Here is a 27,390-nt window from a genome sequence, read left to right on the forward strand (position 1 = left end):
TGAATATGTGAACTCATTTCAGGTCATGGGGATTAATTATCTCCAAGGAAGTAGTACCAGTTCATTTCAGTAAAACTCTGTCATGTTCAACTACTCATTTAATACAGGAAACTTCCTGTGGAGACAGAATGTTTTCGTATTTAGACCAGCTAAAATTGCCAGGAATTTTCTAGTCTTCTTGTAAACAAGAGGATAATAACTTCTTAGAGTTTTAGAGTGTTCAAAGCACACAGTAATATAAATTGTCTCAGTAATCCTTACAACAACCCTGACAAGTTATGGCAGTGTTATAGTTCCTTATTGCAGATGGGGTTGGGGGGAGGCTAGTGCAGTCCAAAGCCGAGTTTCATCCAAGTCCATTGAGGTCAATGAGCTTAAAGGGTGTAACTCTGCTTAGTATTGCTCTGTAAGTCTGATAAATGTTGGCCTTCCTAATGAATTGATGACTGGAAGCAGAACAGCACGAGGAACCAATACCAAAATATGCATTTCCCCCAACCCTATTTTTCCCTTTTAAGTTAAATATGAAGGCAGGGAAACACTTGAGGGAACTATTGGGAGGAGCTCCTTAACATTTCTTTTGCCCATGGCTTCATGCCCTTCAAATTCCCCAACTTGTTTGTAATTGTTTTTCCATAGCCTCTGAAATTTGGCATAAAGACAGCTGGCGGAAAATGGCTGGGGGTGAACATTTACTTTGAACACCTGGTGGCACAGGAGATTGTACCACTTCTCCCGTGCAAGCATCCCTTGCTCTCAATTTGTGTTACGCGAGCAAGTACAAGCTTGGGAATACATGTTTTCTAAGATGACTTGTAATTCCAACTAAAGATGAGATTTGATGCAGGGGTCTTCCCTACTCACAGCTGCTATACTACACCAAATAGATGTTATTTTTGTAAGATCATCAGAGGCTGCACAAACGGAAATTTGTGAACTGCAAGTTTCAAATGGATGTTTCTGGAACATATTTCTGTACTTCTTCTTCTCTGCACACTTTTCACTGTCATTTCCTTACCATTTATAGTTTTGATCCTTGGATACTGTCTACTGGTTTATCGCTATGGAGATTTGGATTTTTTCCCAATTTTCAAAAGTTGCTTTGGGTATCTAGAACAACCAAATGTATCTTCTTAAGGTTATACATGTAATTCTGATCTCAAAATGCCTTTGATACAAAAAAGTCACCTTTATATCATAAAGGAAATCATTGATCATTGGCTTCACCCAATAAACCAATCTCATGCTCAGTGTCTCTAAAACAATTGTTGCTCAGCAAAAACAGGGCTTTCAATGCTCTCGGCTTGCACAGCTTTTGCTCCTTTAGAATGCTGGTTGAAATTATAAAGTATTTCCTGTTTGTCCACCATCAAATGTCCTTGTTTAAGCTCTTCCCAAACTTGTCACTTAGTTGCTGTATTAGTTTTGCCAACTCGCCTGTGGCTTGTGACTTTTCTTCTAGAAGCTCATAACGCAGGCTTGAGATATCTTGCTTAATCTCTTTCAGTTCTCCTAAAATTAAAAGAAACACTCTTGTTAATAGGATAGAATAAGTAACAACTGAAAGCATGATAAAAGTTATCCCTTGTATCTTTTCTACCACTTCCTCTGTGTGTACCTCCACGTGTGGGAATTTCTAATCCTACCCCACATTGCTTCTTGATCAGCCTACAACGAACAAAAAGCTATGCTCATAGAATACTTTATGGGATAGATGCAATTATCTTATGACTTGTTTAAGGGAAGTCCACTGAAGTTAATAGGTTTAGAAGGGTCTGCATAGATCCTCTGCATACATGCTATATCTAAATGCACTGTAACTACATCAAACCCTAGAGATGACTCCTTAAGTGCATATTAATTTTGGAATATGAAACAAATCAGCAAAAAATCAGGATATTTATTCATTATGATGCCAAAGTGAACTATAATAAGAGGCACAATCCAGGAAAACCTAGTTCTGAGTTAGTAAGTCCCAATCCATTGGATTCAATGGGAATTAACTTTTATTGGAATGGAGACTTTAGTAAGAAACAAATTGTAAGACACAGTGATAATTCCAAAATGCTTTTTATCTGCATGCACAGGAATCACTTCTTTGAATAGGGACACTTAGGAAATGATGTAGAATCTTCCCTTCTATTTATATAAATGGTTTTCTCTTTACCGCCAATCAATTGTTCTTTTTCTTTTGTAATGGTATAGGTAGGGATACTATTGAACGTCATAGCCACTCTGTTTTGATTAAAAAGTCCTAGTTTCTTACATAGATTCCTCCTGTTTAGAAAGGAAACTGCTGTTGTCTATTTTCCTCAACCGTACTAATGAAACTTGACAAAAATCCCATAAAACTGATGTCTGTTTTTGTGTCACCTATGTAAGTGGCATCTGATGTAAAGTAGTGTTAAGTGTAACATGGGAGAAATTTCATAATGACAATATATGAAAAGAAAAATATAGGAAATGGGGCATAGTCATGGATCTTTAATACTGGGCCAAAATCACCCTAATAATTGATTTAAAAAGACAGGGAGGAAGTTTAGTTATATGTATTTCTATGTTGGGATTATTTGGTGCTTGTTTCTTGAAAATTTGTGGTAACTTCTGTCCTTATTGATATATTAATGATACTATTTAGAACTACATTAACAGCAGAATCCTAGGGGGGGGGGAACAAAAGCATTTAAGAAGCTGACTAGCCTTAACACTGATGTATCTTCCATTTACATCAACATGAGCCAGAATTACTCTGATTCAGTGCCCTGGAGGGTGCTGGTGCCACCCCACTGTGGTTGCCCACCCAAGGGTAATGGATGTAAACCCCTGCACTGGTGCGGAACTGGGCATGCTGGGGGCATGCTAGGAGTAAACTGCTGCAGCCTTGGAATGCCCCCCAGCAGTGGCAGAAACTTATGCCATTAAAAAGATGGCATAACCCATAGACACTCAGGCAAAGGGAAAAATCAACCTCTGCCCAGCTGTGCAGCCCCACCCAAATGGTCTGGAGGAGCACAGGACTGCGGCGTAGCATGGTCCAGTGTCATCTGGGGCAAGAGGTGCTTTTCCTCCTCCTCCCATTGCGCGTGCGAAGGGCCCTGCGTGATGATGTCACTTCTGGGAAGTAACGTCATTGTGCAGGGGTGCCCTCCCTCACCAGGGAGCACTTCCTCGGTTCAGGACACTCACTGCCACCTCCCTGCTCGCTTCTCCACTCACCTCTTCCCTGCTGTGCCGCTGGGGTGTCTGGGAGCACCAGCGAAGGGGTGGGGGGTGGCTTGCCTTCTCGCTGCCTCCCCACCTGCCACACCACTGGGGCACCCGGCTTGCTGTGCGCCGAGGCAGGCAGCAGCACCAGCAAAGGTGCGGGGAGGCAGGCTGCCGAAGAGCGCTCCCAGGGGGCTGTGGATGAGGTGCCCCCTCAAAATTTTGTGCCCAGCATGGCTACCCCCCTGGCCCCCCGCACGTTATGCCTCTGGTACAGGATGCTGATTGCAGCTACAATCAATCCTGTCCCACCCCTGTTGCAGCCAACCCCCCAACCATACCTTTCACCTTACATAAACCCTTGCAAGGATGCCCTAGAACTTATTAGGTAGGGTGCACAGCATGGTACTCCATATCAGAACTCTGCTGTGTGAACTTATGAGTGCATGGCACTTTGGTGGTAGGGAAAACCCAGAGTGGGCAATTGGCAATACTGTATGAATGCTCATCACTTACATTCCAGGGTGATAGCAAAGTCCACAGTGTGTGGCTACCAGCACGCATTGCACACCCCTAACAGGTACCCCATCTCTGAAGGCCAAAGGCCTGAAGATGCACTAACAGGTAAGCAAGAGCTGGGAATCTGTCTGCCCCAGCCTGGCCATCCACATCCACCTCCTCCATTCCTCTTGTATGAGGCTGGGTGCCACCCTCACAAAGCCAGCTCCCCCTGGCCACCTCCTGCCACAGGTGACACTGGACCATGTTACACCGCTGTCCTGTGCTCCTCCAGACCCCACCTCCCTCTGACCTGTGACTTCTCAGTAGGGCTGCCTCTTCACATGGCCAGGGGCTGCACATGGCTTCTACTTTGGGAAGCCCATGCTGGGCTGGGTTTGTTTGGTTGTTCAGGTGTTACTGGATCTCTCTTTATTCTGTTGTAGTGGTCCAGTGGCAGCTTGGAGCCTGACCCTCACATATAGGTCCCTATCTCCTACCCAATACACTCTGCTGGCTTCTGTGAGCCTACCTCCTACCCCAATACACTCTGCTGGCTTCTGTGAACAGCTTGCATGGGGAATGAGTGAGTGCTCTGGGAAGGGGATGTCTATGGATCCCACACTCTCCCACAGCACTGCTGACATTTGATAAGCCATACAGATTGTTAGTGCTTGGGAGGAGAGCCAAGGCAGATGCATGGACTCTGTTGCCATGAGTACAGCAGAGGGGGGGGGCGTTGTTGGGCAATATCCCACCCCAAATGATGGATCTTTGAGGTGACCCATCAGCTAGGCCATTCAGTTCCCTCTGCTCCCAGAGGAGTTAGCCGTGTTAGTCTGTAGTAGCAAAATAGAAAAGAGTCCAGTAGTATCTTTAAGACTAACCAACTTTACTGTAGCATTAGCTTTCGAGAATCACAGTTCTCTTCGTTATAGCATCTGATGAAAAGAACTGTGATTCTCGAAAGCTTATGCTCAGGGCTTTTTTTCAGCTGGAACGCAGTGGAACGGAGTTCTGGAACCTCTTGAAAATGGTTACGTGGCTGGTGGCCCTGCCCCCTGATCTTGGCGGCTCGTAGGGCAATCTCAACTCCCCTCTGTCTGGAGATCAGGGGGCGGGGCCACCAGCCATGTGACCATTTTCTTCGAGGGCAACCCACTGAGTTCCACCACCTCTTTTCCCAGAAAAAAAGCCCTGCTTATGCTATAGTAAAATTGGTTAGTCTTAAAGGTGCTACTGGACTCTTTTCTATTTTTCCTGCCTGATATTCTCTGGATGGTGCCTTCTGGCCCTTGAGTAAAGGGGCTAGTCCTGAGTGTCAAGGGCTGTGGGTATGAGCCTAGTCTTCATCCTTTTTTCATTTCTATTTTTACTTTGCCAGGGGAAGGGTGTTTGTGATTTGAAGTGGGTAGCGCTTTTGTGTGGGGGTAGAGATTTTGCTGCCAGTCTGGTAAATGTTCTGTCTGCCACTGAAGTGTGTGTACCCTATGAAATGGGCAAGGGGGCCTCTTGGGCCATGTGCTGCTGTTGCAGGGTCTTTTCTCCTTGTCTACTGGCTCTCTGTAGGAGGTAGGAGAGAGTGGCATTGAGAGGCAGTGGCTGCATTGGCAGCTGGTGATTGGCAGTGCCAGTGTGTGCCATTCACAGAGCTGTCATCAGCTGCCATTGCCTGATTGGTGGATGCTGCAAGCATTTCTATGGACTCCCGCACTTGCTTTGATGTCTGTGCCTGGTGGGGGTTCATGAAGTGTTGTTTCTCCCATGGAACGTCCCCAATTATGTGGGTGCCCAGGCTCCTCTGTGTTGAGGGGCCTCAAGATTGCTCTGTAAATTACTATTCAGTGTTTATGTTGCATTATATTAATTCATTTATTTTTACCCTGCCTTTCTCCTCACTGGGGACTCAAACCAGCTTACATCAGTCCATAGCATCCACACACAACAACCCTGTGAAGTAGGTTAGGCTGAGAGGCTGTAACTGGCTCAAGGTCATCCAGTGAATTTCCATGGCAGTTTCCTTTTCTGATTACTATAATTTTTTATCACTGTGTATAACTATGAGCAAAATCAAAAAGAGTCCAGTAGCACCTTTAAGACTAACCAATTTTATTTTAGCATAAGCTTTAGAGAATCAAGTTCTCTTCGTCAGATGCCTGATACAGAGACTGGTCAAACACAGAAGAGCAGAGGGAAGAGGCAATTAGGGGGGGAGGGGGAGGGAGCAATCAAAACATTCCTTTGCTAGTATATGTAAGGAAAACGACAGGAATTGCCTTCTCCAGTATAGTGTTGCTTTCTTACTGGCTTTTCCAGAGACCTACAGCTCTGAGAAACAGAAAATCACCTGGTTGAATCTGATTGACATGATTTCTCTTTTGGTTAGTGTATGCTAAGTTCTGAAGGGACATTTCTTACTGACTTTTCCCTCTCACCAGAGTTCTCCACCGCTGTGCTCTAGCAACACAGTAGGATAGCTGGTATGCTGAATCAACACAAGCAGATTAGTCTTTGAAGTTTCCAATAAAAATACCAGAATAGGGATGCTGTATGTAAGCCAGAGATTGTCTAAAATTCCTGAGGCTAACATTTTAATCATCCCCCTTTTTGTTTGGTGACTTATGCTTTCAGAAGAAAATTCCTGTCATGTTATCTATATGATTGACAATTGAATTAACTGTCGTAAATTTGTTAATAAAATGCTATGATTTTAACTTCATGCAGTGTATAATACTATTAAATTTAAAAGAACTTGCCTTCATTGACTTCATCATTCTCTCGATCCACCTGGGCCTTCAGAACATATCGCTTAATAAGCCTCTTCATTATTTTCTGAAAATTCAATTAAAATGGTTAAGTGGAATGATGTTGGCTGATCACATACATCTATTTAATTTCAGGGCCACAATCCAGTGCAATTGGTCATGCTTAAGTCCATTGATTGTGCTGGTGAACTTAAGTATACAATTATATTAGATTGTGACCTAAATGACTTCTTAGAGGCTTAAAACTCTTCAATTATATATTTATTTGATGATATAATACATGAAAGACAAATTTTACAAAACCTCTGAAATTCTTTTTGAACTAACTGGAGCAGCTGTCACTTGGCCGTTGGTCATTCCAATGCAGTTTCTAGCAATGTTTATATCTCTTGCCCACATAATTCAGAGTGATTATGTGGTTGTACCACTAGTAACACCCATCTTATGGAGGGGGTATATTTGCCAGGTGCTTTACCCTGACTGGTGGAATAGTATGTATGAAGGAAGTGACAACTGCTCCAGATATCCACTGATGGAAGAAGCAGAAAAGAAGATTTCACCCCCTTCTCCCTCCACTTTGACAAGGCAATATAAAAACAAAATAACCACAACTGATTGCTATAATAAAATTAAAATCCAGCATAGACAGAAATTTAAAATGAGAGGTTATTGGTCAAAAGAAGTAAAAGGCATATCTACACATGACTGCAGACAACAAAAGAGATATATGATACAGAAAGTTATCTTTAAAAAAAAGACTAAAGAGAACCCAATTCCTAATTAAAGTATAGTTGAAGACTTCAGTACCCCTAAGGTATTGGAATCTTAAGGGAGGGAAATGCTCAGGGTGCTGAATAGCCTTTATGCCGACATATCTCGGGCTTATGTTGAGGTAAACGCAAGATAATCTGACATAGTGCTCCCTCCTCCCCCCAGGCTGGTGCACTGGCAATGCCATGATGGGACAACAACTAGTTGGCATCTGGCGTAAATCCAGCTGCTTCAGGCTGGATAATGCACCCAAACAGTGGCACAATGAAAAAAGATAGTGTAGCCCACAGGATCCCATGAAAGCCCCCCCCCCTGCATGGCCACGCCCAAATGGCCTGTAGGAGCAAAGGATTAGATACACGGACAAGCAAGCAAGTGCAGGGGGTTCATTTGTACATCCTGCCTCCTTCATTCACATTTGCCTCCCCTGTCCCCTTGCATGAGGCTGGGTGTTGCCCTCACAATGCTGCCCTGGCCAATCAAGACCAGGCTTGTGGCGGGGCGGGGGAGCAGCCTGAGCCTGGCCCTATAGACACCCTTAGGGTTGCCAGTGCGGGGGTGGGGGGTTCAATGAAAAATTAAATTTTAAACTTATTAATGCATACAGTCTTAGAAACTTGTTTTTATGTACAATATTCCCTACAACTGCAAAATAAATTTGATCTCATTGTTCATATTTGAGAAGAAAACTTCTAGGAAGAGAGGCACAGTAGGATTTTTGGTTCATTTTACATAGCTGTTTCCTATTTATTCCTTCTACTTGAACAACTAAATTGTCTCCAATGATTCTTACAGTTATGGCCTTCCTCTTGAGTGTAAGAGAAAACCCTCACAAGTAGAGAACTCTGCACACAGACCTCTGCTCCAGCCACTGATTTGACTTTTTTAGAAATGGCTTTGTACTGCTGCGCATGCTATGGTTATATCCAGGCTTGATTACTGAAATGTAGTCTATATGGGGCTAGCCTTTGAAAAAGCTTTTGTAAACATCAACTAGTCCAGAATACCGTAACCAGACTATTTACTGGGGCTAGCCACTGGTAATATGTTTACCAATCTTGAAAGAAGTTAAATTTGTAGAGATGTACTACAGCATCATACCCTTACTACATTAATCACAATATTTTCTATTCTAAACAGCAGCAACTCTCCAAGATCATAGACAGACAGAAACCTGCTGTCTGAGACTCTTTGCCAGAGGTGGAACCTGGGACCACCTGCGTGCAAAGCATGTGGTCTGCATCTGAACTGTTGCCACTCCTTTCACTGGCTTCCATGGCTCCCCTTAAGTTGGTTCTATGGGCCACACAATCTTAAGAACTGTTTATTGTCATATGAACATTTCTGGCAATGAATGTCATCTGCTTTGACCCTATTCTGTACCTCCCTTTTGTCAGAAGTTAGATAGATGGTTCCCTTTTCCTGTAGGGTACTCCATATGGAACTCCTTCCCATCTCAAGTTTCTCTAGAATATTTGCTGTTAGCACAATCTCTCATGAAATTTTATAATTAATCTGGTGATTCTTTGGATATCTATATTACATTTACTGATGTTTTGTATTTTATTGCTTTGTTGCTGTTTTTTAAGACAATGGAAGCTGCATTATAGATGATTTAAAAATAAAACTGGGGTACATATTTCTTAAGCAAACAGTTTCACTGACCACAGCAATCCCCCCACCCTTTGAGGTGCAAAACAAATGTATCTGTAGAATGGGGTGGTGTCACAGCTCCAGGCACCCTACCCCAGGGAAGAGGGGGTGAAACAGAGGCATGGCCCTAAGGAGGGCAGTTACCTAGTGGTAGAGCTGGAAAGGGAGTCAGGTGGGGCAACAACAGCAAGGGAGGAACAACCAGAAGGAAGACCTACTAGTAATACCTCCCTATGGAGAAAAGGACTCCTCTAAGGTAAGGACACCCTTGAAAGGAAGGGCTTGCTCAACAGCAGGAGCCAGGAAATAGGAGCTGGGAGGGGTCAGGACAGAGAAGCAGGATAAAAGTCCCCAGCTGGAGGAGATGAGGAGGCAGCTGACTGAAGGGTAGGAAGAGAATTTGGACAGGCAGTCTTGGGGCCTTTGCAGACAGGACAGTACCACATGTCCTGAAGTCTCAGAGGCTGGTGTTCCTGGCCACAAAGATAGTCAGGAGGGCATTTGCACAATTGACCCAGGCAGATGGATTACTTCCTGCAGGAAGGATAATGGCCAGGGCAGGAATTAAGGATCTGTGATGTGGACCCAGATAACAACCAAAGCAGCCCTAGCAGCCAGAAGTATGCAGATGTGAGGCATCATGAGCTGGCTGGGCCATAGGATGGTGGTTGATCTCCTGAGTTGGCAATGTACAAGAACCATGCCATTAAAGTGCAAGCTTCACAGTTCTGGTGTATTGTCTCATCTCTGACCATGTGGAGAAAAGATGTCCCTTTCCTACAGGGACATGGCCTGGGGGCCTCACAAGTGGCCACAAATCTCAGGTGATTTTCTGATGCCATTAACACTAGTTTGGAGCAAATGGGTTAAAAATTTCTTTGAAGATTAAACAAAGAGAATTGGAGCATGATCCAGCCTGAGTTAAGTACTTTTCAATGGAGACATATCCTTAGATTTCTTCCACTGAAATCATTGGGACATGAAAAGACTGGATTGTGCCCTTGATTTTTAGACACTTCCCAGGAGCAAAATTCCCCCCCACCCAAAAAAACCCTCTCTCCTATCAGTTCAAAGATTTGGAAGATATTATCTACAATGGTATAGATTGGGGGGGGTATGATTGTTGGTTGTGACATAGGAACTTACATAAAGGGCAAGTGATTCTAAGAAACATAAAGGATAAACTATGTAAAGATAATTGTAGAACAGTCATTAGAACTAGTTAAAAGAGCGAAACACATATATATTACACATGCAGAGGTTAATGGCATAACTGCAAGGAAAAGAGAGGAATGGTTACTTCCAGAAGAATACATGAGATACGATGCACATACTATATGTTGGAGATGACCATGGTGGTAGAATCCATTGGGAAGTAGGGTTGCCACCTGAAAAAACATAAATTGAGGAACATTTTTGGGGGAAGTGGGGAAACAACTGAATCCCAAAAGAAAAAAAGCTTTCAAAATGAGAGACTTTTAACAAAGGACGAGGGAAGAAAAATAACAAATCAGCATGCAAAAATGTCACCATCTCCTTCTTGGTCACCATAGTCTAACATATTTAAAACAGAAATAACACTGATAATAATTGAATGGTTGGTATGCCATATATTATATTATTGCTATATTTAACTATGTGGTTGATGTTAAACTGTCAGGGTATTAACAGTTTAAATAGCACCAAAACTCCAACAAACGTTGAACATGAAATAAAACAACCACAATTATGTATAAGATAAATATGGCTTTTTAAAACCCTCATATATCCTCAGCAATATCTGTGTATTTCTGACTCAACAGATTATGGTAGGTATGACCAGGTAATCTGTCTTTGCTATCCTTTCTCCAGTTTCTTTTCTGTCAAAAATGGTATCTCTCTAAACATTTTTATTCATTATTTTAAAAACTTTTATCCCACTCTCTTATTCTTAATAAAAAAAAAATCCGATGATTAATCATCATTAGTATAACTTGCTTTCATGGTTAGTTTTCGGCCTTCTAGCTGTGTAACATGATAATAAGCAATCTAGAGTGATTGAGATTAAATATTTACTTATAACTTTAAATGTATGAGTAGCCCAGTTTATTGGATCTATAATCTACCAACTTCAGGGTCTACCCCACAAACAATTCATTGGCTAAAGGGCTGAAAACTCTATGATTCTAAAGAAGATAGAAATTGCATATGTAGAGCTATTACTTGTAGCTATTATCTGGAAATTAGTAGCAACTTTTTGTAAAACTTACTTCTGCATCTCAGGGCTTTTTTCCCCATCTGGAACGCGGTGGAACAGAGTTCCAGCACCTCTTGAAAATGGTCATATGGCCGGTGGCCCCGCCCCCTGATCTCCAGACAGAGGGGAGTTGAGATTGCCCTCCGTGCTGCATGGAGGGCAATCTAAACTCCCCTCTGTCTGGAGATTAAGGGGGTGGGGCCATTGGCCATGTGACCATTTTCGCTGAGGGTGATTTAAACTTTAACCCCCTCCTTGTTCCAGCTGTCCCAAAGTGATGTCATTGTGTGGTCCTGGGGGAGTGCACACACTTTGCGTGCACGCATGTGGTACTGAGGGTACCACCTCCTGCCAGGAGTTGCCCCCTGTGCTGGCCACCCACTGAGTTCCACCACCTCTTTTCCCAGAAAAAAAAGCCCTGCTGCATCTTAATTTTGGACTTTAAGCAAAAATAAAAACAGAAAACCTAGCTTTTATGTTTAATTGGGTATATTTGTATCTTATTAATAGGTGCTTCATAAGATTACTAATAGAGGATTATAAAATGAAGCTCAATCCAGGTAAGACTGAGGTGGTCCGGGATACAGCAAGTCAAGGTCTAAAAGAGGACTTCTGCATCTTATGAACACTATTAGATTTGAATCTGGTCTCATCCAAGGCATAAATGTCTTTAACCAAATTTGGTTGATGCACAGCAGCTCAGGGCTTGTATCCTAATGAAACATTTCCATGGGTGAAATATATCTGTCCACACAGTGAGATTTTCCTGCCTCCCCCACTCTCAAAGCAGCCTAAAATCCCCCCTCCTTCTGTTCTGGAGGTCCCCTCTCCACCAGAAACAAAATTTCTGGGAGAATTTCTGGCTGCTGCAGCAGGAGGGAGGCAGGAAAACCACACTCCTTGTGCAGAAATATTTGTGCCTACAGAAATGTTAGTCTGGACTGTGGACCCAATCCTTGACGTCTTCTTGATAGGCACCAGCCACTGTTATTTATGCTGTGGTCACATTCAGGTTTATGTTTCTGCAAAATGCTCTTGGTGAGGCTGCCTTTCAAGACTATTTTTAAGGTTCAGCTGATGCAAAATGCATCATAAGATTGGCTGTTGGCTTAAGTTACAGAGAACATATCACATATTTCATTTTAAGCAATAAATGGTCTGGGACTAGGGTTTATTTCTAAATGACCACCTCCTTCAGTGTGACTCTGTTGATCAGTTAAAATCATTTACAGATACTTTGCTTTGAATGCTACTGTGTATTCAGGATAGGTGAATGGCAATTAGTTTTCCATTGTGGCAACTTAGTTTCTTCTCTACAACTAGTTAACTAATCTGAAATTGTGGCATCAAGTATGGCCTAGGTTAGTCAGGTATCATCAGATCTTGGCTGCCAAGCAGCCAAGCAGGGTTAGCCCTGGTTAGTACTTGGTTGGGACACCACCATGGAAGGTCAAGGTCACTCACTACTACACATGGGCATGAACAGAAAAAACAAACAAACATGGTGTTTGTTGTTCATTGCTATCCACGAACAAGAAACGTTGACAAACATGACCTATTCACGAACATGTTCATTGTTCATGGGGGCAAGCAGGCCCTTCTCCAGCCATCAAGATCCCTTACCTGAGCAGGCACCAAGAAAGGTACCAGTAATAAATAATAGCTTGGTTCCAGAGCCTGGCAGCAGCCCTGGAACCTGAAGGGGTACATCACAACCGCACCACTCCTAGAAACCTTACCTGAGCAGGCAGCAGGAAAAGTACAAGTAATAAATAATACCTTGGCCCAGAGCCTGGCAGCAGCCCTGGAACTTGAAGAGGTCGATCCCTATCCCACCACACACAAAGAAAATTCAAGCTCCAATGCACTCTCCCTGTCTCTGTCTCAAAATGCCAACAGCAACTGTGTCTCCCTCACTGTCTGCAAAACCAGAGCTGGAAGCCCCCTCCCCCCTTCTCTTTGCTTCCTTGTAACAAATTTGAAGTTCCACACTTGAAAGGAAGACCTGCCTATCAAGCTAAATTGGGCTTAGAGTGGGGTTTCCAGGGCAACAGCAGGAGTTCAGAGTTCAGGCAGTCCTTGCCTCCAGTTGCCAAGGGAATTGATTGCAGGTGCCAGATTGTCTGGCTTAACTAACAGCAACGAATGACGCTTTCAACAACCACCTGTTCATTTAGAACGGGGCCTCAAAAACAGCTTGTTCGCAAACAGCTGATGGGGCTGTTCGTGGCTTTTTTTAGTTCGTATTGCTGTTCATGCCCATCTCTACTCACTACCCAGAGATAGGTAATGGCAAACCACCTCTGTTCATTCCTTGCCTTGAAAACCCTATGGAGTCACCATAAGTCACCTGTGACTTTATGGAACTTTACACACAAAAACACATTTCCCCCCCCAAGATTTTGTTGAGTATTTTTATTGAGTTTCCCATACAACATTCCCTTGACTTATTTCTACTCTTTTAGCATTGGTTTGAATATTTTACTGCTATTGGTTTTTATGCTGTATTCTTAATGCTGCTATACTTTACTGCTTGTTTCTAGTTATTGAGCTTTTATTTATTTTGAATGTCATTTTACAACTTCAATTGTTTTTTGCTTTAATTATATTAAAATCTGACTTGATAGCCTCTACTCTGAGAGATGTAAAGATATATCACTGAGTTATATATAATTATAATGTAATAATAAAACATTTTATTATTAGTGTTCAGAGGGATGGAAAGGAGTTTGGGTATACTTGTGTCACTACTCTCTGTCTCTGTCTCTGTGTCTCTTTTTCTTGATAAAAGGGCTTTCCTAGGAGAAAACATCATAGGGTTGTGTTTTCTACTCTTGCACAGAATCTACATTATAAGAAGGATAAAGTAAGAAGGTGGAGGAGAATTCAAAAAGACTTGGAAAGATGGTCTAAATTAAATCTGTCTTGGACTGGAAGGATTTTGGCGGTTAAAATGAATGTGTTACCGAAAATCAATTTTTTGTTTCAAATGTTACCAATTAGCATAAAAGATAAGACATTGAAGGACTGGCAAAGATAAATTAATCAATTCATCTGGAACAGTAAAAAACCAAGAGTAAGATTCAAGGTATTACAAGATGAAACTTCCAGAGGAGGGTTGGCAGTCCCAAATATCAAATTATATTATAGTTTGGATTATAGATTGGATAAGAAATCCCAAAGATAGACTAATACAACTAGAAGCAGCGGACCTGACAGATGGACTGCACAACCTCCTTTGGGTGGCAAGATCAAGAAAAAAACAAGGAAGTCATGTTATAAGAGACAGTCTCATTCAAATTTGGGGTTCGGTTAGAAGAGGAATAAGCCTGTTGGTATCACCACTATTTTCACCAATTGATGCTGTTCGTGATAAGAATCAGAGGAAAGATAATGATCTTATAATGTACCAAGATATGACAAACCCTCGAGGAAAGATAAAATCATGGCAAGAAATTCAAGATGAAGGGGAAAAAATACAATGGCTGATATATTTTCAGGCAGTTTCTGGAATGCAAGAAGCCTTGAAGAAACTCCGAGGACAGTTAAGGAATCTTACCGATTTTGAGAAAATAATCATGCAGAAAAAAGAACACATCCTGGGTCTAATAGATAAACTTTTACTCCAATATGATACTGAAACAGAACAAGTTAAAGTGTGCATGATAAAGTGGATGCAAAATTTCGGAGAAGAAATAGCATTTCAACAGTGGGAGAATCTTTGGACAAAGGGCATAACATTTACGGCAAGTCAAACATTAAGGGAGAACTGGTACAAGATGTTCTTCAGATGGTACGTGACACCAAAAGACATCGAGAAAATGGACAAGAAATATGTGGGGTCATGTTGGAAACATAAAGAAGCTGACGGTTCTTTTTATCATATGTGGTGGACTTGCCACAAAAGCAAAACCTTCTGGAAAGAAATACATGCTGAGATGCAAAAAGTTTTAAAATTTGAATTCACCATGAACCCATAAACTATGCTGTTGGGAATACTACCAGAAAATGTAGATAGAAAACTATATGAACTATTTAGATATTTACTGATGGCGGCAAGGGTGGTATTTGCAACCAGATGGAAGGAAAAAGAATGCCCAACTAGGGAAATTTGGAAAGACAAGATGGCAGAATACGCAGTGATGGCAAAACTGACAAGCTATTTAAACAGAAGACCAATGAGTGACTTCGAAGAGAAATGGGGGAACTTTTTTACTTACAAAGGAGAAAATGCATAAAACGTTGTAGTTTCAGAAATCTGAATAAGATACTAAATGGATATATTGTTCTAGACTGAATATAAGGTTAGGATCCGATAAGATGGAAAGTGCTTAAATATCATTGATGAGGTAGAATACAAGATATGGAAACTTTGGTATAATAGTTAAAAGAAATAGAAATGATCTGTATAGAAGCATTAGTTATATAAATTAAGTTATAGCAGTAAGAAGGTGCATGCAGACCACTAGTTATGATCTTTAGTTGATCTAAAAGCGAACACTCAGTAGAAAAATAATGTATTTAGTTAGTAAGGTACACAGAAGCTGGAATATTAGATGCAATCTTCATTTTCAGAGGAGTTAGCCGTGTTAGTCTGTGGTAGCAAAATCAAAAAGAGTCCAGTAGCACCTTTAAGACTAACCAATTTTATTGTAGCATAAGCTTTCGAGAACTTGGACGAAGAGAACTTGATTCTCGAAAGCTTATGCTACAATAAAATTGGTTAGTCTTTAAGGTGCTACTGGACTCTTTTTGAATCTTCATTTTAACATTGATGAACTCTGATGAAGGTATGTTGTGTGTAAGCTGTGTTTTAACAACTCTTGTAGTGCGAATTTTTACTGTTCCTTAGACCCTGTTATCCCCCTCCCTTCTTTCTTCTGTACCCCTCTTTGTTTTGAAATAAATAAATAAATAAATAAATAACACATTTTATTATTAGTGTTCAGAGGGATAGAAAGGAGTTTTGGTATACTTGTGTCACTACTCTCTCTCTCTCTCTGTCTCTCTTTTTCTTGAAAAAAGGGCTTTCCTAGGAGAAAACATCATAGGGTTATGTTTTCTACTCTTGCACAGAATGTGCATTATAAGAAGGATAAAGTAAGAAGGTTTGGTATATGAAAAACACAGAGCTCTTGAAAGGAAAAGAGATAAGCAGAGCCAGGGAAAGAAAACAGGAACTAGAATGGTCTTTTGCTTCGGATTCTGCAGTTCTGTTACAAGTTCTGCCATTCTGTTACAAAAAGGGATTATGGTTCCCAGGATGACTAAAGCAAGTTCCTTAAGGTTAACACTGTGTGAGGAAAGAGGGAAGTAATAAAATGAATTGTGCATAAGTTTTGTGGTTTTCCATATTTCAAACTGAAATCAGGAGCCAGGACATATCCATGAGGAAAAATAATGGTGACTTCAATATTTCATATTCAACAATTTAAAATGCGGCACTAAGAAATATTGAAGTCACCTTAATTTCCTTCTTAGATGAAAATATATCATGTGGATTATATTGCTAAGAGATCATTAAAGTACATTAACATTTTGCTGTTCTCTAATGGTTCTCTTTGCTGTCACAATTCCTTTATTTCAGTACTTTCATTAACCATAACATAGAAAAGCTAACCAACAGAAAGAGCCAAACAAGGACAATTAGTGATTACTTTAGACTTTATAGAGGAAAATAAGTACTGACCAGGCAACAGGATTGATCTTTACTGTCTCTTATCCCTTTGGCTAGCTCTGCTTGTCCATAATATTGTACTTATGTTGTGACATTGTTATTCCTGTTCTCAGCAGAATCTGACATTTTTAATAACACATCTTTGGGGACTGAGCTTACAAAGAACATCATAAAAGACAAAGGACAAAAAGTACTTATTTCAGCTGTCTCTTTCCAGCTTCTGGCTTTAGTACTTCTAGGTAGGTCCCAACCTACCAGGTACTGTAATTACCTCTTTTTGAAAAGGATAATTTGTTCTGCATACTTATTTTAAGGTTAAACATGATTCACGCAGAAAATGACATGCCTTTTTTAACTTCAGAGGTTCTTTTTTGTTTTAGGCTTTTTTGTGCTACAGACTAGACACATTTGGCATAGAAACTGACAATGTTAATGTTCATCATGGATCACCTTCCACTCCCCCAGGCACTCAGCTCTTCTGTCTTCCTTGCAATCCCTTATATTTTACAGAGTTAAAAAAATGGTAATTTGTGGACTTGCCCTAAGATTATATGAGTTTGTTTGTTCTAGAACAATGCTTAGAGGCTGCTGTATAAGATCATAGAGTTGGAAGGCACCTCTAGGGTCATCAACCCCCTGCACAATGCAGGAAGTTCACAAATACCCCCCCCCCCACACACACACCAAGAGACCCTTACACCACGCCCAGAAGATGGCAAAAGTTTTTCATTTTCAAGTTTTGTAAGCCATTTCTCAGGGCCAGATATATATTTACAGGTCCATATTCACCCAGGGACTTTCAAAGACCTTTCCATCGTTCTTTGTGGTTAAAATGCTACGAGGGGTGGGTGGGAGGAAGGTCTTCAAGTTTCCCTCTCACACTGCTTTCACCAGTGGAAATGGCTATAGGGGACTTTTTGCCTCTTCCTCGGGTTCCATGCAACTGTTTCCACTGGCAAAAAAAATCTGCAGAAGGGAAGCCTGAAGACCCTCTTCCCTCCTGCAGACTATGGAGCCATGTGGGGAGATATAGAGGTTTTTAAAGGTTAGGTGTGAAAGCAGGGCTGAGAGTTGGGTCAGGTGCATGTGACCCAACTCACTTCACATGTAACATGGATTTTAACTCTCAATCTGGTAGTGTCTATTTGTCGACTCAGAAATTTCGCAACCACAGCCTCGACAGGTTTTGGAAGGAAGGGGTACAAATGCATGGTACTGATGCCAATAAAGAGAGTAGCTCAGTTGACACTGTCCTGTTGACAGGCTCAGGAATGAGGCAGGATCAGGCAACAGGATCCTCTCTCTTTCCCCAACTGCATACTTCTTTCCTAACCTCTGCCACTGTTGTGCTCCATGTCTAACAGGCAGAGGAATTTTTCCCTTATGGGCATATGTATAGTTTTTAGTATTTTAAAAAACTCAAAAGGGGAAGTAAAGGAAATTCCATAGTACCAACTGCCTCAGTCTAGCCAAGTCACAGTAGTACATTGACAGTCTAAATGGGAAAGGCTGGCAATGAGATTAAGTTTAAATTTTAAAAAACTGCTCTGAAAAACATTGGAATGCAATAGGATGGCAACAATATCTTCTGGATTCACTGGAACGAAAGAAAGAATGAATGACGGCAAATCCAGAGAAAATGGCATGTGGAAGGAGCCTTGAGCCTTCCAGAAGTGACATAAAATGTTTTCATTCATGCTTAGTTTTCTTGGTCAGGGATGAGCAAGAGAGGGAATAAAATAGTTAGCAGCCATCCTGACCCAAACACATGCATGCATACACACACACACGCATGCACGCACAGGCCAAAGCTGAAATAATAAGTGCACCCCTTTGAAAAATGATCACAGTGATATATCTACAATATTATGTCCCCAGCTGGCTGCATCTAAAATATTGCTTCATAATACTGGGTTCAATGGCTAGTCACAGCCTCAAGTAATATTCCTACAGCACTATTTATAGCCATTTTGAAACTCTACCATATAAATGTGTGATCTGCTTCCAGACCTGATGTTTTAACGAGTTACAAATTACATAAATAAAGGATCAGATCCTAGAACTGCCAGGTCAAAAAAAAAAAAAAAGGCTTTAGAGGACATATAATGTTATCCTGAAATGAAAACAGTCCACAAAGGCTAAACTGTACCTACCTCTGCCCCTACACATCAGACATTGTCTCTTTTCTGAGTGAATTGTGTTGCAGCTATAGCTAGAACTACAGGAGTACACTTGCTGGATTTGACCAAGAAAATCACAGAAGATGCCTTTGCACACGGAAACAGGTCTAGCCTGGCCCCATAGTTAGACATGCTACAAAGGGAGGCCTAGAATAGATCAGTCTTGGAGAGGAGCATGAAACAGTAGAGTAACACAGCTGTATGGCCTTATGTAGATTAGAAGACCCATCTAACTCATATCAACAGATACAACATATTTAGGCCCAAGTGCAGAGAATGTCTGAGAATGACAGAAATGAGCAACTTCTCAGAAGTTGAAGATATAATTCAAGGATTGAACTGAGGGCCAAAAGATATTTATATGTATGAGAAACTTGTAATCACTAATTTTCCACAGACTTTATTAAAATCTGCCCCAGCAGCTTCACTCATTGAAACAGGGCCTTCTGCTGATACTACCCTGCAGTTGGGCAAAATCAACAGCTGCCTACACACACGCTTTCTCTGTGGTGGCCTCCACCTTATGGAATGGCCTGCCTGAGGAGGTCAAGAAAGCTTCCACCCTCCTGGCTTTCTGCAAACTATACAAAACTGAATTATTCAAGGAGAGCTTTCTACCCAGATTATAGGACTGAGTCATAAGAAATAGCTCAGAGGGATGCTTTGCTAGGGACAGGAACTATATGCTATGCTATTTGATACTGTATGTTGATGCAGATATATGCCACTAGGGACTTAACATCACTTAACATGCCATGGAAATTAGATATGAGTAGTTTCAGAAATATTTCACCTCTATGTTTGACTTTACTCTTATTTTCAAATTCTCTTCTACTGTACCCTGTAATGTTTCACTGAATGTTTTGAGTGTTGTTCATTATTGTACCTGCTTGATGAATGTCTTACCTGCTGATTGTATTGTATTTCACTTGCACTGTCTAATCTGCCTTGGATCTCAGTGAGAAAGGCAGTCAACAAATAAAATAAATAAACAAACTAACAATTTTATATATTTTAAGAAGATGTCTAAACTTTCATTGTATGGGCACTTTGGTGATCCCGTTGGGCAGATGGGCATGTCAGTGATCTTTTATATAAATAACAAAACGTTAAAAATAAAATAGAGCTAAAAATCATCTCAGGCTGATAGAACAGTAGGTGCTATTGATTAGTTAGTACAGAACATAAATGTATTGCATTTAGTACTTCTAAGCTGGATTCTAAATCAAACAATACCCACCCCCCACACTGTTCTACTGTTCAAAATGTAAGACACATCACCAAATGGAGAGGAAAAGTTAACTGCATTCCAGGGCTGTGCTGTTGTTTGTTGGATGCTTCTTAGGCCCTCTTCTGGCCATAAAGTTAACAACAACAACAACAACAACAACATTCGATTTATATACCACCCTTAGGACAACTTAACGCCCACTCAGAGTGGTTTACAAAGTATGTTATTATTATCCTCATGAAAATCACCCTGAGGTGGGTGGGACTGAGAGAGCTCTGAAAGAGCTGTGACTGACCCAAAGTCACCCAGCTGGCTTCAAGCAAAGGAGTGGGGAATCAAGCCCGGTTCTCCAGATTAGAGTCCTGCCACTCTTAACCACTATACTTATTAGAATAGTGATCAGTTAGAGTCTCAGTGGGAATGGGGGCTTCAGATGAAAGAAAGCTGGGAAAAGAAATACTCCCTATGCAAACATTTTTAATGTTCAACCCCTTGTTTTCATTGAAAAACTCACTGATTCCTGTAAAACTGCATAAAATGCAAAGTCATCTACTTTGTAGGCTGATGTGCAGAACGTTAATTGCAGTCTTGTTTCTTATATGTCAAGTTTTGAAGAGTCCCAGCAAAAGAGAATTCAAGGCATGTTTGGACTTTATTTGGTGTCAAATGGTATACTCCATAATCACCCCCATTATGCTCAGAAGGATTGTTTTGATGTTAATTTGGTTCAGCCCTAAATAAATGTCATTGAGGTTTTGAGGAAGTGAGAATTTTTCAGGTAGATTCCAATAAGTTGCCAATTATTTATCCTAGTCAAAATAAATTTCATAAAACCATCCTGAAGTTATTTCTTATTCTTCCTTAAAGTATTATTCAGCTAGAAGATTTAGAGTAGATTTTCAATGCAATCCTAAACAGAGTTATGCTAGTCTAAGACCATTGATTTGAATGGGCTTAGACTGGAGTTACTCTGCTTAGGATTGCACTCTTTGAACGGTACTCAGACTTGTCATAGTTTGTTGCATTATGGCAGTTAAATATAGGGAATAGAATACTTTGGTATAAAAAAGCTATGCTTTGATATATGATCCATTGATTTGGATCATTCAGAGTGAGATATACTTTGTGCTAGCAACACCCATTAAATTAAGGTTGGCAGGGGGAAAAGTCCTTTTAATAGAGGTTTAATATGTGGAAGTGGGCAGATGAAGCTTTTCATGGCACAGACCTAAATAACATTACTTGATAATTGCTGCAGATATTCAAGGGGCAGCTGGCCGGGGCGGGGGAGGGGGTGAAAAGTTGGCAACCCTACAGTATCATGGGGACGGGTTTCTTTGGAATAGTCTTCTGAGCTGATTTTTGTGCCTTTTAATGAATGAAGCAATATATAATCACCAAAGTTCCAATCCTAAGCAATTTTACTAAGAAGCAACTCCCATTCAAGTATAGTTTACATCCCAGTAAACATTTAGGAAATCTTGAAGCATACAAGTAGGCCCTCAAAGCAATTTTTCCTCACCACATAACTTTCTGTTTATATTTCCTTTACCTGATATCTTGTGGGCTTTTTGTAGGCATTCTTCAAAGTAAAGTCTGAATTCTGAGTACTTGACTCAAAATGAACTTTCTGAAATATACAAATTTAGCAATATGCATCATAACGAGGTTTTTCATGAAAGCATTAGAAACCAAGTTCTAAGAAAAGATCGGCAAATAACATTTTTCTAAGCAGAGCGTTGTGCAGTGTACAATGAAAAAGTCTCACTATTGTCTAAGAAACACAAGCCTGTTTCAAACAAAAGGACTGAGTTCCCAAATGACTTGGCTTTGTTTTATTCTGCATGCTATGAGCTTCTGTAAATCACCCTGTGATGTTACTTTGGGAAAACAGAAACTTGTTATCTCGCTTAAGTGAGATTCAAATATATCCATACTACAGAAGGGCAGGCAATATTCAGCCATGCAGTATATAACCATTCTTGAAGCTTAATCAGACCACAGATGGGATTGTCAACTGACTAGAAAAAATATATGCTGTTCTTATGCCTTTAATAGAATCTTAATCTGCAGAAATAAGCAAACAATTTTTTTCAGGACGTGGAGATATCTATTTATTTATTATTGATTATATAACCAAACACATTCTTTCCTTACTTAACACAGTGGTTCTTACAGTTTACTAAGTAGACCATTGATAGTAAACTTGTTGAACATTATTGTGAACAAACGAAGCTAATTTATAGCAGGTCAGACCATTGGTTTATCAAGGTCAGTATTATCTACTCTGACTGGCAGTGGCCATTTAAGGCAGGGGGCTTACCCATCAGCTACTACCTGATCCTTTTAACTGGAAATGCTGGGAAATAAACCTGGGACATTCTGCAGCAAAGCAGATGCTCTAGCACAGAACTATAGCTCCAGACCCATGTGTTAAGTATTTATCGTGGGCAGTCAGGCAATACATCTGATATAGGCAATATAGACAATCTATTTACTTGATCAACTTGAAGGACATAAACAAGAATTTTGAAATGTTAAGGACCTGTGCAGATGATAATTCACCCTATGATTTCTGTCTGGAATAGAATAGTAGGCCTTAAGCACTCCCTCTCATCTTAACATGTAAGAAGATTGTGCTGATAAACTTGGATTCATTGTACACTATACCCTTACAAACCTGAGTTTAATGAAACAATATTCTAATAAGTGGTAGAGGGCAGGCAGAAGCCATGGGGTGAATTTTCACCTGCACAGGTCCTTATAGGGTTGCCAGGCCCCCTCAAGCTCGCAGTGGGGGATTGGGGCCTGGCTCTTACCTCTGTCCTGCCTGGGGGTGCATGTGCACAAAGCCCCCCCAGTGTCCGGGAAGTGATGTCATCATGCTGTGCACACACACCCAGCATGCCCACGCTCTACAGAGGCTCGCGTTGGGGGCTGCTGTGGAGCGCAGGAACGCTCCTGCACTCCTCAGCATCTCAAAATGGGTGCGTTTTGGTGTGGATTGGGCCCATTTTGAGCCACTGTGGAGCACAGGAGAGCTCCTGTGCACTGCAGCACCACAAAACGAGCCCAATCCACAACAAAACGGGCCCAATCCATGGTCGTTTTGGCACGGATCGGGCCCATTTTGGGGTGCTGCAGCACACAGGAGTGCTCCTGCATTCCACAGTGGCTCAAAATGGGCCCAATCTGGGCCAAAATGGGGCCATTTTGAGGTGCTGCGGAGCGCAGGAGCTCTCCGTAGCGCCTCAAAACGGGCCCAATCCGCGGGAGCGTGCAGCTCCGCAGGTGAGCGTGCACGGAGGATGCATGCCTCCCCTCTGGCCAGGTAAGTGGGGGCGCCCCCACCGGGGGTCTGGCACCCCTAGGTCCTTAACATTATGGAATTCTTGTTTAGGTCATATAAATTGGTAAAAGAAGAGGGAGGATGGTTCAAGCCAGACACCTACTTCTTATCTAAGGCCAGCTTCAGTACTGGGAGTGATATTCTAACTTGAGTAGGGTTGTTAGGCACAGCTGGCAACCAGCAAGAGACTGGGGACACTGGGGGGCACCATCATCAGCAGTGTGACATCATGTCTGGAAAAACCTAGAAAGTCTATAGTAAAATCATAGAGTTTCTGGTGATTCCTAGGGAGGACTGAAATCACTTCTGGGTTTTTCTTTAGATTTTCTCCTGCTGGCTCAGAGTGGCAGTGAGAAATAGATTTCAGGGGTGGGGAATCCTCTCCTCCTGGAGCGAGTTTGTGAACCCTATATATGAAGAGGAGGACCTAACTTCCCATTGTACTCTATCTCTAAGCCGTGGCTGGAAGGTATAACAGACAGCTTGGAGGTTGCATTGCTTGAATTTTTTTTGTAAAAAAATCATATAACCTTGATTTTATATGGTTATTAATATCTTTTTCAGTGCACGTATTTGTCTTTAAAGCTCATCACCAGCCAAATAAGTTCTATGTTTTAAGCTGCTCACTTTTGTGTAATAGCTATAGCTGAATATTTGTGAGATGCCCTAGGCAATTCATTCTAAATCTATGTACTAACAGAAATGCTGGGTGGATTGAAAGCGTGCTTGCTCTTTTTCTTTTTATTGTGCTAACAATTTTGCCTATTTTTATAAATATTGTATATATATTTTATAAATATTTTAAATATTTTATGCCTCTTTTTAAAAATTAAAATGCTGTACAATACAAATTAAAACAGTGTAAGGGATGTATCAGCTAGTGTGCGCTTAAGGCAAAGGGTGGGCTGGGCCTATATATAGATCTATAATGCATACAGAAGGCTAGATTCATGCTGTGCCATGCAAATGACATCCACATAATTTGTTTGTCACTGATTAGAATGCATTCCCCAGAAAGAAGTAAAAAGGGGTTTTATTTCTCATGTTCTGCTTCACATCTTGCTCTGAAATAGGACCATTTACTGAGTTAGGTCATTGGCCCAATTTGCTCTGTTCACTGTATTCTGTCTGCTGGCTCTCCAGGCTGCTGGTCAAGGTCTCTCCTGGTTCTGCTACGTGATCTGCTTTCTACTTCAGGATCCCCATTATTGAATCTGGGAATATATACATGCAGTGCTTTGGTGGCTGGGAGAAGGACCAGCACTCACACAGAAGACTTGAGCCCAGCTGTAAGCCACATTTTTTCCTTCCAAGAGAATCGTTAAAACAAAAGAGCAATAAGTAGACATACCCTCGGTTTGGAATTCAGCATGCCCATCTCAAGATCATTTTCACAGCTTCTGGCCTTGGATTTGCAGAGTTTTATGAGGCACATTTTAATTCTCATTATGAGATAATAAAATGACTTAGGACTTGGCACTAGATTGAAGGGAGCAGGTAGAGTCCTTCCCTCATCAAAATAGGAAAGCCAGAGCTTCGCACGTGCAAACTTCCACTCTACATCTGCATCCTCCTACAAAAGGAACAAAAGAAACAAGTATTTTTTTTATATAAGGCACAATTAGCTTTTGAAAAGAGATATGTCCCATTTATTTCATTGTCACTAATACAGACTTTAAAAGATATCGGTAGATTTTCCATAGCTCACAGTCACAATGAATAGAATGTCCCAAGCTAGTTTTAATTTCACCTAATGCATTTACCATTCCACATCATGGAAAAGACCAGGTATAGGGTTAACATCAAGCTACCCTTGATGTTTGTTTGTTTAGGAAATGTATATGCCATCTCTCCAGATTCCTGCTTGAGGTGGCTATATATTGAATGTTTATTGAAGAGTTATCTAGTGTGAGCTGGTTAACTAGTTCAAGATTAAAAAAATATGTGATTTCTACTTATTTTCTGCTATTTTACACAGTATGTAGCAGTCATCTGACTATCAGAGTTCATTTTAAAATACGTTACATCAGCATTTATTATTAAAAGAATTCAGCACACATACATGTAGTACTAATGTGTGTATACTGAATAGTCAGATTAATCCAAGGCATGTGTAAGTAAACAAACGTGTACATACTCCATGTCTGGCAAAATGCCACATATTTCAGGCATTGGTGAGCAACCATGAATCTTAAAAGGGCCAATGAGATTCTCTGGATTCTACTCGTATTAGAGGACTTGTAATGTTGGAAGCTTTAGACCAGACCTGAGGCCATAGGCAATGGAACCTGGATCTCCCAGATCCCAGCCCGACATTCCAACCACTTAGGGTAGCCAGCCTCCGGGTGGCGGCTGGAGATCTCCCGGAATTAAAACTGATCAGTTCCCCTGGAGAAAATGGCTGCTTTGGAGGTTGGAATCTATGGCTTTACACCTCATTGAGGCCCCTCCCCTCCCCAAACTCCACCCTTTCCAGTCTCCACCCCCCAAAACTCCAGGAATTTCCCAACCTGAACCTGGCAACCCTACAATCACGACACTGAACTGGCTCTTGTTAGAAAGGGTGTCATAAAGGAATGATTCCAGGGAAAGGCTGAACACAATTGCAATAAGAACTCTCTCCCGTTAGGGGCATTTGAAACGCTATCCAGTCTGTTTCATGTTTCATGTTGGTCCCAGGAGCAGTTTTACTCCAGTCCAGGGTTTACTCATGTATGTGAGAGCTGGCTAAAGGATTGCTAGGAGAGGCCTGTGCTAGGCTTTCTGCTCTTCTTTTTGTTTCTGCTGAATAAAGTTACCCAGTGCTAATTAACAAGGAATTGAGAACCCTAGAGAGAGCCAGCCCTATTCCCTGAAGAAAAAAGGGAAGTGGGGCATATAGGGAGCCAACAGGGAGAAAAAACTTCACTGACTGCCTAAGTTTCCCCTTGAGAGAGATCATTCTGTCTTTTCGGTGGGAGATATGTTCCCTCTCTTTCTTTCTTAATAGACCAGCTAGGATTCCCTTGGTACGAAAATTGCCCATCTCAAGATATCCTCTGCCTCAGAGGAAGAAGTATTGATGCCAGATATCACCTCTGTACGCATCTTGAGGATCATTATGATCAGGGGTCATTTCGTAGAAAAGGAGCTGCAGGAACTCATTATCATAAATCATTAGCATATGCCATGGCCATTGATTGGGCCGAAATGGCCAGGATTCAGCTGCTGCCAGAGGGGGGAGTGTTCCCCCACCTGGCAGTGGCCCAATCAGGGCCCCAATCCAGGCTGAAATGGGCTCAAAATGGCCATTTTTGGCACATTTTGGCCTGGATTGGGCCCAAAACAGCCCAGATCAGGTTGGTGCTGGACAGGGGAGGAGTCCCCCACCAGGCACCAACACAATCTTGGTGGTTTTGGCCCTGACCCTGGCTGAAACGGGCCCCATAAATGGCCATTTGGGGCCTGTTTGGGCCCAGATCAGGGCCAAAACAGCCCAGACCAGGTCAGTGCCGGGGAGGGGACAGGCCATTTTGGGCCCGTTTCAGCCCAGATCGGGGCCGTTTTGGCCCCAATTGAGGCCTAAATGGCCCAAAATGTCCCAAAGTCAGGTGGGCGGGGCCACCTGACTGTTGGGGGAACTGTATTCTGGCACATTACCCCTGGAAATGACCCCTTATTATGATAAATATAATGATGTTACAGTACGAATAATACAGTCAGCAGCCAGTATCAGGCATTAAAAAGAACAACCCAAGTACAAAACCCAAATATAAAGTATACCAGTGGCATGGAGGAATGTTAATGCAGTTCATGTAGTGGCCCAAGTGTATGAGTGGCTGCTGTG

General features: G+C 41.6%; 1 protein-coding gene across 1 annotated transcript in view; it reads right to left on the reverse strand.

Moving 5' to 3' along the window:
* Nucleotides 1-1,369: 1,369 nt before the first annotated feature.
* TRPC7 (transient receptor potential cation channel subfamily C member 7) overlaps nucleotides 1,370-27,390 on the reverse strand; it is a 174,589-nt gene continuing 148,568 nt past the window's right edge. Inside the window, exons 9-13 of the mRNA XM_054976355.1 lie at nucleotides 24,916-25,137; nucleotides 21,768-21,845; nucleotides 10,226-10,279; nucleotides 6,459-6,534; nucleotides 1,370-1,512 (exon numbers count right to left, since the gene is read on the reverse strand). Of these exons, the coding sequence (XP_054832330.1) occupies nucleotides 1,370-1,512; nucleotides 6,459-6,534; nucleotides 10,226-10,279; nucleotides 21,768-21,845; nucleotides 24,916-25,137 (573 nt within the window). The remainder of the gene's footprint in view (nucleotides 1,513-6,458; nucleotides 6,535-10,225; nucleotides 10,280-21,767; nucleotides 21,846-24,915; nucleotides 25,138-27,390) is intronic.

Source organism: Eublepharis macularius, chromosome 4 (genome assembly GCF_028583425.1).
Source record: "Eublepharis macularius isolate TG4126 chromosome 4, MPM_Emac_v1.0, whole genome shotgun sequence".
Lineage (NCBI taxonomy): Eukaryota > Metazoa > Chordata > Lepidosauria > Squamata > Eublepharidae > Eublepharis > Eublepharis macularius.